Below are 16,737 nucleotides of genomic sequence, written 5' to 3'. Positions count from 1 at the left end.
AGCAATTAACTTCTCTATACTGTATTATATTTTGGCTGGCACCCTGTAACAGCTGTCGATGGATGATAATGAAATGAATCTTTTGTAGAATGGAAAATTATGCTATGACTGACCAGGATGATGCTATAAATAATTCATACCATTAATATCCATTGGCAGCTGTTACTACAAGGTCTAGCCAGAATAAAATGGAATATAGAAGAGTTAATTGCTGTTGAGCTTATCTATTTCAAGTCAATTATAATTAGACGTTCAAAATATCTGTTTATAATGCTGAGGAATGAGATTGTAGATATTTAATTGTGTTAAAAATCTTTTATTATTTTAGTATATTGATAACAGTAAAATAATAGTTAAGTTATATAAAATCTAGAAAAAGTTTCCATTAATACCATAAAATTAAAATGTCATAAAGTGTCGATGTGATGGACTAATATATTTTTTTCAAGAGCTTACATGTTTTATAGGTTATAAATAAAAATATTTCAAAATGAACATGTTTATTCATTGAGTCCATCTATTATTTTTTTCTCAAGAAACAACTAAATAAGAATGGGGAATAATTAAACTTTCTTGTGTAATTTTATTCTACTTTTGTTATAAATGTAAATCATATTCCTGCGATTTTTAAAGTGTAATAATGAAAAATATAACTTAAGCTACTAAATAACTTAAATTTAGAAAGTAAGTAAAATTCAGCACGCAATTGCTAATAAAACTATATAAGGGGGTTACAAAAAAAAAGAAAAAAGTAAACTTTCACAGAAAGTAATTATTAATCAATTGAAAATCATTAAAATGATAAACAAAATTTTAAGATTACGAAAATACTTTTTAATACAAAAATGGTGCTCATCATAAAAATACCAAACTATACAAAATACCTCCACCTATTCTTGGACCAATTATATAACTTTTTAATTAAACGTATGATTTGCCAGACTATCAAGCACTTTTTACTCCAGATATGATTTCCTGTGGTTTCTGCTTTTCTCGAAGGCTGAAAATAGTGTTGAAAACAGTAAAATACTGAAAACACAATGAAAAAAAATGACATGAACACTATTTTGAAAAACGATTTCTAAAAAATATTTTGAACATTGAAAAAAGTTCTATGTTGAAAATAATAAATCACAAATATTCTATTTTAAAAGAAGTATACCTGGAACCAAAAAAACGAAATATTATTTTTGTTTTAATGATTAATAGTTTTGAAATAAATCACATAAAATATAATTTTAATCATGTTTTCTTCTTTTTAGATTTAGAAAACAAATATTGTAAAATCCAAACAGATTATATTTATGTAAATCTAAATAATGTAGTTTATATACATTGCATTACACTACTTTGTGAGTATTTCAATTTTAAATGAAAATTTCTTTGTAACACAATTTTTCAATTTTCCTCTAGTATGCGTAATACTAATGATCTTATAAACATAATTAACAAAAAAAGAAAAAAAAAGATATTATTATAAAGCCATTGGAATTAGTTAAACTCAACAACAGATTATTTATTTATTAAATAATATAAATCCTAAATCTCATTTTAATTACAGTATAATGTAACCAGACAACAGTTGAAGTTAAATTATGTTTGCATTTAAACCAGCTTAAACCTAATTTTTTTATTTATAGAATATTAATTTTATTGAAGCCAAAAGATATTTAAATAATACACTGCACGAAATTTTCAATAAATATATTTTTGACAACATAATCAACTTATTGTTGTATAATCATATAATTACAAAAATATATTTTTTTATAAATTATTCAACCAATCATTTATAATTATATACTATAAAATTATTATCTGGATGACCTCTTTATACTTCAAAACACAAGACTGTAAAGATACGTTAGATAAAATTCCTATAGTGGGGAAGCTATTTAGATTTTAGTTCAGTTTGATACTTTCATGAGTCGCACAGTTCTGCAAAAGGAAAGAATGAAAACTGAGCTAGATTCGAGATAATTTGTCACTTACAAGGAAACACAATTTGATACAAGATACATTTATACTGATTAAAATAAAATCACTGTTCAACAATACTTTGCTCCCAACCTGAATAAAGATACCCTGATTTTTTCCCCCGGGATTGTGGTCAGGATAGAAGATTCTTCTTGAAAAGATTCTGGAAGAAGTCGTTTAGAGCCTTCTTATGAACGAATGAATTGTTCTTTTTTAATATCTAAACCTTTTCATTTATTTTTTATCTATTCCTTCTCTGTAACACATTGTAGATTTTGGCTACATATTTAATGAATCTGTGTTAAGGATATAGAGATCGTTAAAATTATGATTTATCTTTTTTGGAAAATTTTTTTTCAAAAGGTTTTGTCTTAGCATTTTTTTCTCTTCATTTTCTTGATTGTTTTTTCTCTTATTAATGTATACAAGTAATCCAATCCTTCTTCCTTTCATTTTCTCTCTCCAATACTTTTTTTTGAAGACAATCGCTACACAGGATATACTCCCAACTACAATACTTCCCTTTCTTTAACTTTCATCCAACTCTTCTCAATACTTCCTTATACCTCATTTATCAGTTCATTTCACTTTCTCCACTCTTCTTCAACTATATTGTTAAGAAGAATCATTTCATTTATCTTCTTATTTTTGATAGTATATTCATATAACAATACACTAAATGGAAAAAATTTTGTAGTAAACCTCTTCTTCAATTCAGTAGGATCTTCTCATCAGTAACTACTTTTAAACTGATCAATGTTAAAAATTCTCTTATTTCCTTACAGTTCTTTTCATTTATCCTTTCTAGAAGCAGATTAATTATCCTTCATTGAAAATAATTTTCTCATAAAAATAAGATTACTAACTCCATAATTTTGGTGTACGAATTATTTTACGTTGGAAGTTACATCTATGTAATAATCAGGAGGTTAAGCCCATCCTGAACCTGAGATACTTTGCGTAAATCTAGACCAATTAATTTTGCTCGTACATATATATGTTTTAAAACTAGAAAAAAAAACACAAAATAATATTAAATGGAAACTAATTTTATTTTGAGGAAGTTATTATAAAACTAGTTTTACAAATGTACAAGATATATTTGAGTAAGAAACATTGATTAAAGAAGATATACCCATGACCAGATATGATAATGAAAAAACTACATATAATGAAAATTTCAAGATTTTTAAATTGTAATTGAAGGAAGTATTAGAAATTATTAAGCACAGAAGAAATTGGACGAATACCTCGAAGTTAAAAGGCACATAATAGGGAAGTTTAGTTTATAAAGTAATTTAACTCAGAACAATCTTAATTACAAAAGAATATAAAGACAAAAAAATTACATTATTGGGTATTAACAATAGTCAAAATATAATAATTAGAATTATATTGGATTTAAAATTATTTTTTTATACTTATGTATTAAACAATTGATAAAGTTTTTTCTTTTACTTACTATTTTAATTATAGAAGTAATAAGGATAAAAAAATGTAAGTTATGCAGTAAAAACACATAATTTATTCATGTATTAGGAAAACAGCAGGTCTACAGTCTACAGTGAAAATGTTACATGGTTTATATTTCATTAAACATGATCTTATTAAATGTTTTTGCCAATTGTTCATGAATTTAGTGTACTAACAACAAAAATTTTTACAAAGAAAAGCTTCAAAATCTTGAACATTTAAAATTATTTCTCGAGTTGTAATTTTTTAACACAGCTCTAACCGTAATGTTTTCGTTTTTTATCCACAAATATAATTTTAGATAAATCGTTCAAACAAAGAATTGTTTGTGTACTGGGCACTGTCCAGCACATCACCACTGATCTGCACCAATAGCAGCTAAAATAAAAATGTGAGCACATACAACAAACCCACGCACCATCCTTTTTTAGGGAGAGAGGTTTTTCTCTCTCAGTAATCTTATTTATGGTTTTAGTAATGATTTAGCTGTCAAATTTAGAAAATTCATCTTAAATAAAAATTAAGAAATACCTTAAATATATAATTAAACTATGCATTTGATCTGTTGATTCTTTTTTTTAATTTATTATTTGAAAATTATAAATTGATTAAATATGTTGAGATTTTTATACACAGTTTATATAAAATCTTTACGTTGTTCGTGTCTGTTTCTGTAATTTGATTTTCAGAAATTGTTTTAGTTGTGTACAATGATTATGTGTCTTTTGTATGATGGGTAAACTTATGTTTAATCTAACTAATGTAGTATTTGATTGAATGATCACTGTAAATTAATTTATATAAATTTTTTTAAATCACTTCATAGAAACAGGAAACACATACAAAGACATTAAAAACACAATAAATGAATACTTTTTTTACATAGCATATAAAATTCCAAGATCTCAACCTATTTGTACAATATGAAATTAAAAAAAAGAATATATATAAAATTAGAAAAATGATGTAATTAAAATATATTATCTGAGTAGGAGTTAAGTATATGAAACAATAATAATAATAAAGCAAACATGTAAAAGAAAAATAAATATTATAAAAAATAAATATAATATTCACTTTTAACTTGATATAAATGATTCTATATAAATAAAAAAATGTAACCAAAACAGTTGTGGTACACTGATCCTTTAATGATAATTTATAATTTCCTAAAAACTCTTTTGGAAAAAATTATGCTAAATATTAGCATTATTATTAGGTATATATATATATATATATATATATATATATATACACTATACCATTATTACTTGGCATTAAATACTACCATACCATTAATATTAGGTTTATTATTAGGTAACAATAATTAATTTTTTTCTTTTATCTATGAAAAATACTAAATCTGACTGTAATTTGAATCAAGAACCTTCCACATCAAAAAATTATACAGAAAATTATCTATTACAGAGCATTATTGTGATGAATTTTCATGACAGTTTTTTTTTATTATCAAGGCATGGCTCAACAAGAATATTCTCCTCAAGGACTGTTTGTCATTAAACAGTATTTATAAGACTGTTCTTCGTCAGTTAAGAGATGCTGATCGACAAAAGAAGCATACAGCTTTGGGAAAATTCATTACGACAATGTTCCAGGCTCAAGCATCACAACATATTGGGTGAAAGGATTTTAGGAAAACAAGGGATCGAAAGACTTCAGCAGGATTCTTACTCACCAGACAAGGCTCCCTGCAATTTTTGGCTCTTCTTAAGCTTAAAATTCTTTTTAAAGTAAAGAGATCTTATGGCAGAGAAGAGTAAAAAAGAAGTGAAATAAGAGGACTTATAATGCTCATTAAAATTGACTTTGACAAATGCTTTCAACATCACTGGGATAAATGTGTTATTGTCTTTAGGTGTCTGTCTACTTTGAAGGGGATAAGTCATTAAACTAAATAGATAAAAACTAAAAAAGTATTTTTGTTTTTGAAAAAAGATTGGATATTTTGATCACACTTTGTACTTTAATGTGTTACACCATGTTTCATCATGCTGTTACGACTTATAATTTCTGCACGATTACGATATATTTTTCAACGTAATTATTATTTTTAATGAATAATATGCTAATTTTTTTTGTTATTTATACAACAACAATAGGTAGATGTTATATACCAATAACTGATAATGAGGTTTGTAAGAGCGTGAAAAATCCATTCTTTCCTAGAATTTGAACCCAGAACCTTTAGAAAAAAGGAAGAGTTGCTACCACTCCACTACGAAGATAGGTGTAAAGGAATTACATTACATATTGAATAATAATAATTAAAACTATTGAGCTGATTTAGACTGAATATAATAGTTTAATATAAAGAAACAGGTGTTATGGGTAAGTTTTCACTGTTTTCATTTTTCTCAACCAGAGAGTGCTATAACAGTGATTAATACTTAATTTTAATAAGAAAATCATTATTCATATGAATATTCTAACAAAAAATTAACATTTATTTTTTACATAGTAAGATCAAAATACCAGTTTTATCTTTTAAATAAAATATTTTTTTTTAATAATTTTTTCATGTTTTGATAAGTCATGATTAGTCTGAATTCTTAAAAGTATACAAAATGAATAAATAAAGGTAATATACAACATTAAATAAAATTACTTATAAATATATCTAATAATCACATAATTTAAAACAAAATTCCAACTTCTAAATGCCAGTAATTTAAATAATTGACTATGTTTTTCATTCATTTAAAAGTGTGGTTTTTATTTCTGGAACACTTTAAAATTATTCTTGTAATAAAATAATCTAAAATAAAAAAGTTTATTACATAAATGTAAACATATGACATCTAACTACTTACTCTTAATTTAACAAATAAACTATTATCAACCAGTCAAGCAAACAAACAAACAATCACTCACCATATGATTCGATGAACAAATAAGAAAACGATTGTTAGCTCAGATAGTTCATTGTTCTAATATTTATTAAATTTTTTTTTTAACGATGGTAAAATGTACTGATATAAATTAAAAAATACAGGAAATTCGAACAATGGTAAACATGATGCAATTCTGATTCGGATAAAGAGATGTAAAATCGATGATGGGGGAGATGAGACGTGGTCAGTGTTTATATTCTGGATACCTATTCGGTCGTAATAGGGCGGACTGTTCTGTCGTAGGTGACGAGTCTAGAGTGTCTTGAGATGAGGCGTTGTCGGGAACAGGAGGTCGTGACGTTAGCTCCTCTGGACTGGGTGGATCTCTGACTTCTGGTTCTGTCTCTGGGGACGATTCTCCGCTGTCCAGCGGCGATGGGAAGTACTCTCGCTGCTTCGCGCCTCCTACTGCGCCTGACTGAGCGCATAGTCCGGATGAGCTGGCACCTCCCACTAGTTCTTCACTAGCCGACCGGACTAACGGTTGAGCTTGAATAAATTCATCACTAGAATACAACGGCAGAATTCCTAATGTGCTAGAGAGATATCTTAAATAACTACTGATATATTACCATGCAACTGATACCAGCATGTTTCTAAACATGATTTTTTTTTCATACTATACATTTTATAACATATTTTATTTTAAGGATAAGTAAGGAAAAATAATTGATATCAAGGATAAAATGAAATGATATGAGTGGTAAATTAAATGGTATACTCAAATAAATAATGCTTGGATTTGAACAAAACAATAAACTAACCTGATTACATGCGCAATCTTTCTCTACTTAATCATCTCCTTCCTCTTCCTATCCCTTTCCTTTTATTTTATTCCTTTTTGTTTTAAGATAAGCATCATGGAAATTGGGATCCTGCCCCGGTTCTGTTTGTGGCATCATATCTGATACTTCCTAGTAGGTGGCACTCTAGCCGCTTCTTTATTGGAACAGAGAGGACAGCAACACTCTCTGCATGTAGAAAAATCCAAAAATTTTAGATCAGCAAAACCAGTAGGTTGGACAATAAACCGAACTTATGGCTTAGGTGCCAACTCATTAAAACCAAGCCGCTTCTATTTTTAAAAAAATTAAATTTAATCTAGCTGATATTAATCAGGCACTTGTTACATGTACAGGGTAGGAATGATTTACTCAATCTTATCTTCTCATTCACCTGCATAATGCAATTAATCAAAATTTCTCAAATGATTTAATTATTCAAAGAATGATATAATACGGGAAATAAAAAAAACATATCAAATGGAATGAAGAGGCCAAACTTGGCACATAGTTAACTAATGAAAGTTATTTTTTTTTATATAGACTGCTTCTGAATGATGTTTACTTCAGATACGGGTTTAAGAATCTTAAACAGAAAACCATGGGAAAATCTGATAAGAAAATTAAATTTAAAATTTTCAAAATATTTTACCATTCAGTTTTGTAGATTATGATTACCAAGAATGTTTTTCTTAAAAAAAAATTGTAATAAAAAACAATATTTCATAAAATACAAAGTGATTCAAGAAGAATATAACAAATTTTTAAGACATGTTCTACAAAATAAAATAAAGAAGAAAGTTCATACATAGGTTCAGCAATGCTTCATTAGAGAGGTTTGTGCTTCTGTGCTTTTGATAAAATTAAGCTGTACTGTAACTCTTTGGACCTAAATTAAAGAGTAAATTTAATGGTTTTATATGAAATTTTACCTGAAAAAAAAAATTGGTACCAGAACTGTTTTTTAGTCGTTTTTGAGACCTGGGGTAAAAAAAACCAAAAGATTGGAGCCAAAAAACACTAATATATTAAAAAAAGAACAAAAAAAATCAATTCATCAATTACACTGTTTTATGTTTGGGTACTTACGTATTAACGCCACTGCAGCAACAGCTTTATTTAAAAACAAAGTAGTCAATCGGATTTCAGTGGAAAATGGGCCGATATAGAGCTTAACATAGATTCAAAACAGTCTCTTTATTAATTTTAATAAATGGTTATTTATATTTATTTATTTTATAAATATAATTTAACCAAACTTAACCTATGCTCGCTAGCCTTGACTAATTTACAGGAGTGTTTTGATTGATTATTTAAATAATAAATAATTGCAATAATTACTGAATTTATTAAATAAATACTCAAAAAATTATGGTGTTAATTAGTCAAGGTTAGCAAGCCAAGGTTAAGTTTTGTTAAATTATATTTATAAAATAAATAAATATAAATAACCATTTATTAAAATTAATAAAGAGACGGTTCATTTTCCACCAAAATCCGATTGACTACTTTGTTTTTAAGTAAAGCTGTAGCTGCGGTGGCGTTAATACGTAAGTACCTATGTTTGGTGTAAAACCTTTATTAAATGGGTAATAAAGAGAAAAAAAATTAAATAAAACTTTATAGAATTTGATTCTAACTGAAATGTTATGAATAAAGTCTACAGAAACTAAATGCAAACGTAAGAATTTTCTGTTAAAAACAAAACATTACAAAATGTGGTGGGAAATTTTAACTAGATATTATAAATGAAACAAAATTTTCAATATTAGAAAAAAAAAAATTAAATTTTCTAGAAAAATCAATCAAAGAACAATCAAAATAACAAAATTAAACAAATGAAACATCAAATATAAAACAATGCATCAATATTTAACAAAATTATGTTAACCCAAACATAAACTAGTGTTTTTTGACCCAACCCACCGGTTTGGTCTAGTGGTGAACATATCTTCCCAAATTAGCTGATTTGGAAGTCGAGAGTTCCAGCGTTCAAATCCTAGTAGTTATTTTACACAGATTTGAATACTAGATTGTGGATATCGGTGTTCTTTGGTGGTTGGGTTTCAATTAACCACATATCTCAGGAACGGTCGAACTGAGACTGTAAAAGACTACACTTCATTTGCACTCATATACATCATCCTCTGAAGTATTATCTGAACGGTAATTACCAGACGCTAAACAGGAAAAAGAAAGTGCTTTTTGACCAAATTTTTTGTCTTTTAACCCAGATCTAAAAAATTACTAACAATACAGATCTCGAACCTATTTCTTTTTCTTTAATTTTTAAGGTCAGATCTCACATAAAACCACTAAATTCACCTCTTAATTCTGCCCAAAGAATTACAGTAGAGCTTAATTATAGAAAAGGTGCAGAAATCAAAGAAAAATCTTTCATCAGCCGATACTCACTAACAAAGGGTTTCAAAACCTACATTTGTAACAACTTCTTTATTTTTATCAGTAGAACACGTCCTTAAGCATGTTACATTCTTCGTGAATCATTCTGTATAAGCTCATGTATAACAAACTGTAATACAATAACGAAAAAAGCAATGTCAAACCACGTATTAATGTGGAATATACATTAACATTACATTTGTGCTTGGAATGGAAAACTTGATGTTCTAATATTAATTACCTTATTTCAGGTAAAGGAAAAGTATATAAGAAAGAGAAGAGGAGATTTTTAGAGGAGTCAGTAAGGTCAAGGATTTTTTCAAATCAATATAATCATGTTTTAATTAATTAAAAAAATATATATGTTAAAAATTTTGAATTTATAAAAATACTTTATACGTATGAGATGCTACCCAAAAGTTTTTATCTTATACAGAAAAAAAAACCTGAATGATGCAATATATGAAATAAAATAACTTGACCAAATCTGTTACAAAAATAAATTTCTATACATTACCTTTCAGAAATTATGTTTTATTAAAACACCTTGAGTGCCCAAATGTATTTGAAAAAATTCAACTTCTGGCTCAATTCTTTTCTTCCATAATTTTAACTTAATTTACTTTACACTATTTGAAAAAAATTAGTTATTTAAAATTTGTTCTTGTTTTTTTTTTTGTGGTGCCACATTGGGATCACTGAGCTAATAGTTGACTGTTATACATGTAGTTCAATATGCCACCACAAAAAAATATGATGCCTTATTGGACTCACAGGGTCAGAAATGATATTTTACAGCAGTTGTGGTCGAGTGAATAAAATGAGTACTCAGCTGATGTCTGCCTGATTATGCAACTACAGGTACCTCCCCGATCTGCCACGAATTGACAACGTACTGCATTTGCTGTGTTTTTGTTATTTGAGGTTACGTTTATAAACATTTCAGTGTACGTTTTTGTGTAGAATAGAATAAAAGTATAGTGTTACTAGTGTAGATTGAACTAGAAGTATTTTTATTTCATTACAACATGGCAAGAAACTGTGAATCGTTAGAAAATCATGCGAATAAGTTACGGCAACAGTTACTGTCTGATAAACATGAGGATGACTTTAACAGGAGTGAAATATTAGGTGATGTTTACCTTCTTATTCTGAAAGTGACAATACTAGTGATAAAGAAATGGAAAGGCATGTGAGAAAGAAAAGATGTTTTAGTAAATCAGGTAAAAAACCAGCAATAACTATTTCTACTACTACTGGTAGTTTTGTTATTAGAATTCCTATGGTTATTAGAGAAAAAGTATTACTTGAATCAATCTTTCAAATCAATTTGTATTTTAATATCATCTATAATAAATTTGCTAAGTTGTGATGCAACAGTATATTTTGTTCAATAAATAAAAGGCAAGAGGAATTCTTCTACCAGTTCTATTATCAGCAAGCTTGAAACAGAACATTTATTATTTTTTAGAACAGCTGGGGAGTTTTCATAAGACTTCTAATTTATTTCATGTCGCTTATAAAATATCTATCCTCCCCTAACAAAAACTAATGTATATGTTATTGTGAAAGACCAATATCTGTTAAATGTCGACAACAATTCTTTGCTGAATGTTGACATAAACCAAATGCATCGGAAAAAGATTGAAAACATAAGTTTAAATTTAAGCCAAATGTATCCAACACTCATTTAACCTCATCTAATTAATGTTACATATACAAATTATATATGTTATTCTCCAACATTGGAGGTAATTAATCAAATTCACCGCATTTATAAAAAAAAATTAATCAAATTTTCAGCATTTTATAAATTGAAAACGCCAACCACAATACACAGAATATGTTAAATGCATCGATGAATGATAACGATACAAATAAATGGTCATCAGATGGTTTGCCTTTTGCTCAATTTTTTTATAAAAACATTTTTATTCAACTTTCCCCATCAATGCAAGCTGAATGCAGTGAATTTGATTAATCATCTCCATTGCTGGAGAATAACATATAATTTGTATATTTAACATTCATTAGATGAGATTAACGAGCATAAGTTATGTTTGGTTTAAATTTAAATTTATTTTTTTTCCTGTATGAGTTTCTCGCAATTTATTTATTTACCTTAGAGATTTTTATTTTTAATTTCTAGTTATCATTTCAACCCCGACTACAGCTTATCTGTGTTTGTCAACTTATACCGGTGAAGGTCTGAATGTATATTAATATAAGCAAGTATAATATGTATCGACAATCACCAGAGAATATTGAGATTTTCTAATTTCAGTCTTTCACAGTAACATATATTTTGTACATTGACAAAATTTGGTAAATGATAATAATATTGTCCTTTTGAAAAATGTCTTAAACTGGTAATATGTTTGTACACTTGCAAGTCAGTAACTTGATCTGTGATTTAAGTGTGAATATTCTTTGATAACAGTTACATTTTTAACTGTTCTGACTTTGTAACACTGTAAAAAATCCTGTAAATATTTATAAATATATATTTATATTACTAATTCCAAACATAAAAATAAATTAACAATACGTATAATATTGAATTATTCGACAAAGAAAAAAAAAAAATATATATAATCAAAACTTTAGGCAGCATCTCATCAAATTTCAATTAAATTTTGAAATAAGCAACTTTTTTCAATTAAAAAGATAAATTAAGTAAACCTACAATGCTGGTATTGCTAGGTTCTTAAAAACCATTATTCAATATGCATGTAATATACTTAACAAAACTGATCAAATCCAAATTCTATATCCCCAAACAGTTTATTGGGGTGAAGCAGGCATCACTCAACCTTAATTTCATGATAAATCTTGGTGCATGGGGATAAAGTAGCATTACAGTCGTACACTCTTTTTTTGTTCTAACTACTATTAATTTATCAAACGGTCCATATTATAGAAATGCAATCTTTTACTACTAAGTAAGCATAATCTTTTCTTTTTGTTTTACACACCATTAATTAACATTAAAAAATCTAATTCAAGTAATTTTTAAATTCTGAGTGAGATTCATTTAATTTTTCAATACTGAATTTAATTAATTTTTTTTAAAGATGCGATGATTGTATAATGCAGTGACCTAACCAACAAAGTCACTGCAATCATTACTATAAATCCGACACGACTGGCTGCACCTGACTTACTTGACTAAAAAACATAAAAGAAAAAAAAAGAGATGCTAAGTAAGGTCACTTCCTTGTGTTGTTTGACAGGTAACACTATGAAAATGAAAAAAAAACTGTTTTAAGATGGGGGCTGACTAATCTGAAACCCGCATTACTTCAGATCAATCAAAATTTTGAGTCAAAGTTGTTGAGTGAACAATCATCTGTTGCTTTGAAGAAATTACTAATCACTAATAGTTTTCATAAAGTGAACAAGATTTAATTGTTGTTTATCAGTATTATTCTCATTAGTAAAAGGATAATAAACACAATAGGATTCACAAGGCTTTGTCTGGCCAGACGGGAAGTGTGGGCGAAGCCAGCACTGACAGAGTAGTTTAGAGTAAAAATGATACATCTGATATTGATTTTACACAAGTTATAAAATAAAAAAAAGGAAAAAAAATTAAAAATGACAGGGGTGTGAAATATCAGCAAAAGAACAGTGCTCTTTATTGAATCATTTAAATCTAAAATCGTTTGTTCCAAAATCATTGTCTTATCATCTATTATTTAATTTCAAATCCAGAATACAAAAGCACATTAAAAAAGTTTTGTGGAGCAATATCATTGTCTTGCAATAACAATTGAATACAAAATCATTATTTCTGTTACATAATGCATTGTGTGAACCGTCAGATTAGTTTTAAAAATTCAAAAAGGTATCTCACTAATTTTAATGTAAATAAGAAATACAAATACAAATTATGCACAAAAACTATAAATATAAGGAAATAAATGTGCTAACACCAGGTGAATGGAGTAGAAAATACGTCAAATTCCTTATATTCTATTTAATTTATAGAGAAAAAACCAGTAGATTTTATTAAAATTAAAAAATTTGAATCTGGGTCAATCAGTGAAAAAGTCCGTCATACTTAAGGCAAAATTATATCAACTGATTTTTATTAAATAAATATCAGACCCAGCAATGCTTCGCTATTGCTAGATTTGAGTATATATATAGATTAAATGAACACAATTGAAAGTTTGATAAAACATTAACAAAACTTCACAAAATTTAATCTTTCCCTTTTTATGATTCTCTTTTCCCATTTCCCCTTTCACTTTCCTTCCTCCATTTCCCTTTCCCCTTTTCTCCATTTTTCCTTGCATGTAAATCGGTCCAGTAGTTTTTTACTCTATAGCGGAAACACATATCAGAAACATTGAAATGGAATCGTATAATATTTAGTATACCATGTGTTGCTTTTACGTCCAATAGATAGCGCTGTTTTTTTTTAAAAAAAAGCATCTTTTTACCTGTCACAGGTGTGACATCTTAGGCATAATATAAAAACATGTGTGTATTCGAATACACACATGTTTTTATAATTATGTCAACATTTCAAAACAATCAGTGAAGAACTTTCAGAGATTTAAGATTTTGAACAAATAAACATTTACATTTTTATTTATATAGGTTCTAATGATCCAAAAATGATTAGATTTCATTTTTTTATTTTATTCGTACAATATTCTGAAGGTCAGCAATAACATAATGCTTTCTTGATTCAGGGCTAACAGGCAGTTTCATCCCTTGTTCATATAATGAATGTACCTGCAGCTTGTTATAGTGATGGATTGTAGGCCAAAATTCCCGGGACGAAAAGTCCCGGGAATTTTGGCCTAAATGAGAGCTTAATGATACATCCTGTTTATTTATAGTGTTTACATAGAAAATATTAAAAAGTTTTGTAAATATAAAGTTTTTGGTGCTTAAAAGAGTTTTTGAAAGGAATTCAGGACTAGGTAAAGTTCGTTCGAAGGTTATTTAGAGGTTAAAGATACCACTTTATGGAAAAATGTTTCGGGCAAGACTTATGTATGTCTCTAGAATCCAAATTCGAGGTGCAAATATGTGTGTCCCATTTAAAAAAATTAACGTCTAATCTAGTTAGCGTGGTCAAAACCAGAATTTTTTTGCATCTTCCAGAAAAATCATTTCCTTCAATTTTAGAAAAGGAGGACGGGAGGTCTAGTACACCTGTTTTAAGTATATATATATCATTTATATGAAGTAATGTTTTTTGTGCATGTCCCATGTATTTTGAAAATTTACACTCAGTCTGTCCAATGTAATATTAACTACAGGTACTGCAATTTAATTTTATACTCGTGGGTTTATAGGTTGTTTGATCAGCACTGTTATTGATTTGTCTTATAATGTAGATTTTTTTGTTTGTGGGTAGTTTTGAAAGCTACATCAAATCTGCTGTTCTTACAAATTTAGAAATTATCTTTATGAAGTTTTATCGGTATACAGAAAGGTTGTAAATTACCTCCATATTTTAATTTGCTATAACTTTTATATTTAGTGACAAATTTATATGTGATGCTTACAATATAAGAGATCACCTATTTTATTAATACATAACATCAGCACCAGCATTTCTCATGACTGTAATTTTTGAGAATGACAAAGCATTTCAGCATGAACTCTACAGTGGAATATTGATCAGAATGCGTCAATTTCATATCAACACTCTACTAAGAATTAAAAATTTAATAAAACTTCTACATCCACTTCCTTAAGAAAATTTTGCAGGGTATGACTTCAGGTTCAAGTAAACCCTATGAATATACCCACACCTTTTATACAACCTCACAACCTGGATGTAGAGGGTTGGCATCTGGGTCGTTTTATGATCTGTTCTACAGATCATATTGGCTTTACATGGCAGTTCGTAATATTCTTAGGATCAAATACAGCAAGATTTGATGAGCGGTCCAGCTACCATTGGTGAACTCATATCATTAAATGCACTTCATAGTGGAAGGCTAACTGCATTAGCTGAAGTGATATATAAAGCATTGTTGAGCATATTCTCCGATAAACAGGTACTGTTCTATTTCTACCCAAGTAAGTTCTAAGAAACAGAACAAAACTGTTTCATTATAATATATTATTAAATATAAAAACTATTAGTTATTTAAAATAGTTACTTTACAACCAATCTATATGTAGCATTAAATATTTCATGTTAAATGTGTTTTTTTTATATAGCATTTTATCTATAAGTGTAAGTAGCCATTAACATCGACTAAATATTTTATAACACAGAGTTCTTTAATGTAGTTGTAAACTAAAATAAATAAATAATTCTTTTATTGTAATAATTACATAATAACATATTACATAGATCACATACAGGATGGATATATATGATACTCTGTGAACTCGTCAATGCAAATCAGCTGATTTCAAAGTTGAGAGTTCTAAGAGTCAAATCCTAGTAAAGGGAATTACTTTACATGGATTTCAATACAAGATCATGGATACTGATGTTCTTTGATGATTGGGTTTCAATTAACCACACATCTCAGGAATATTCAACTTGAGACTGTACAAGACTACACTTCATTTACAATCATACGTATTATCCTCTGAAGTAATACCTTATGATGGTTCAGGAGGCTAAACAGAAAAATGAAAGAGATATTATATTCCACAGATAAAAAAAAAATTGTGCCAACATTTACCTGTGGATATATTAAGAGAAATCACAGTAAAACTTAATTAATTAGACCAGTATCACATTGTAACACAATTAATTATTTATACACACAAAATAATATTCAGGTAAACACATGGAATACACTAAATATAAAAAAAATATAAAAATCAGAAGGTGTTAATGAAAGTTATTTAAGCTCATATTTACGAAACAAGTTGAATGGGTTATGGAAAGTTTGGGGTTTTATTTTTAATTAGTACTATTTAAAAATTGACAAAGGTAGCATTATTTCTGTAAAAAATTTTTAATTGTATTTTAATAAATTAGTGAGAAAATTATTAAATGGTTTGGTAATTTTTTAAACTGTAATAAATTCCTTTCTAATTTGTTTTTAATTAAGCCAAAGTATTGTGTTGAGTTGTATGAAAACAGTACTGTTTTCAGCAGTTTGTTAGCAGTGGATATCGTTAATTTTAATAAGTGATAAGTGTAAGATATAATAAGTGATATAATAATAATTTTAATAAGCGATTAATTTAATTAGTGA

General features: G+C 27.6%; 1 protein-coding gene across 5 annotated transcripts in view; it reads right to left on the bottom strand.

Annotated features, from left to right (window-relative positions):
• Positions 1–579: 579 nt before the first annotated feature.
• LOC142330237 (ubiquitin-like-conjugating enzyme ATG3) overlaps positions 580–16,737 on the bottom strand; it is a 35,532-nt gene continuing 19,374 nt past the window's right edge. The window contains exons 4-5 of one of the 5 annotated variants that reach the window (XR_012757740.1): positions 7,127–7,333; positions 580–1,029 (exon numbers count right to left, since the gene is read on the bottom strand). Coding sequence is in view for 4 of the 5 variants with exons in the window: in XM_075375392.1 (XP_075231507.1) it covers positions 7,304–7,333 (30 nt within the window). In the remaining variant the exon portion in view is untranslated. The other 4 variants (XM_075375395.1, XM_075375396.1, XM_075375392.1 and 1 more) reach the window with 4 other exon arrangements.

Source organism: Lycorma delicatula, chromosome 9, assembly GCF_047948215.1.
Source record: "Lycorma delicatula isolate Av1 chromosome 9, ASM4794821v1, whole genome shotgun sequence".
In the NCBI taxonomy this organism is placed as follows: domain Eukaryota; kingdom Metazoa; phylum Arthropoda; class Insecta; order Hemiptera; family Fulgoridae; genus Lycorma; species Lycorma delicatula.
Note: the sequence above shows the minus strand (reverse complement) of the source record. Positions and strands in the feature narration are given on the sequence as shown.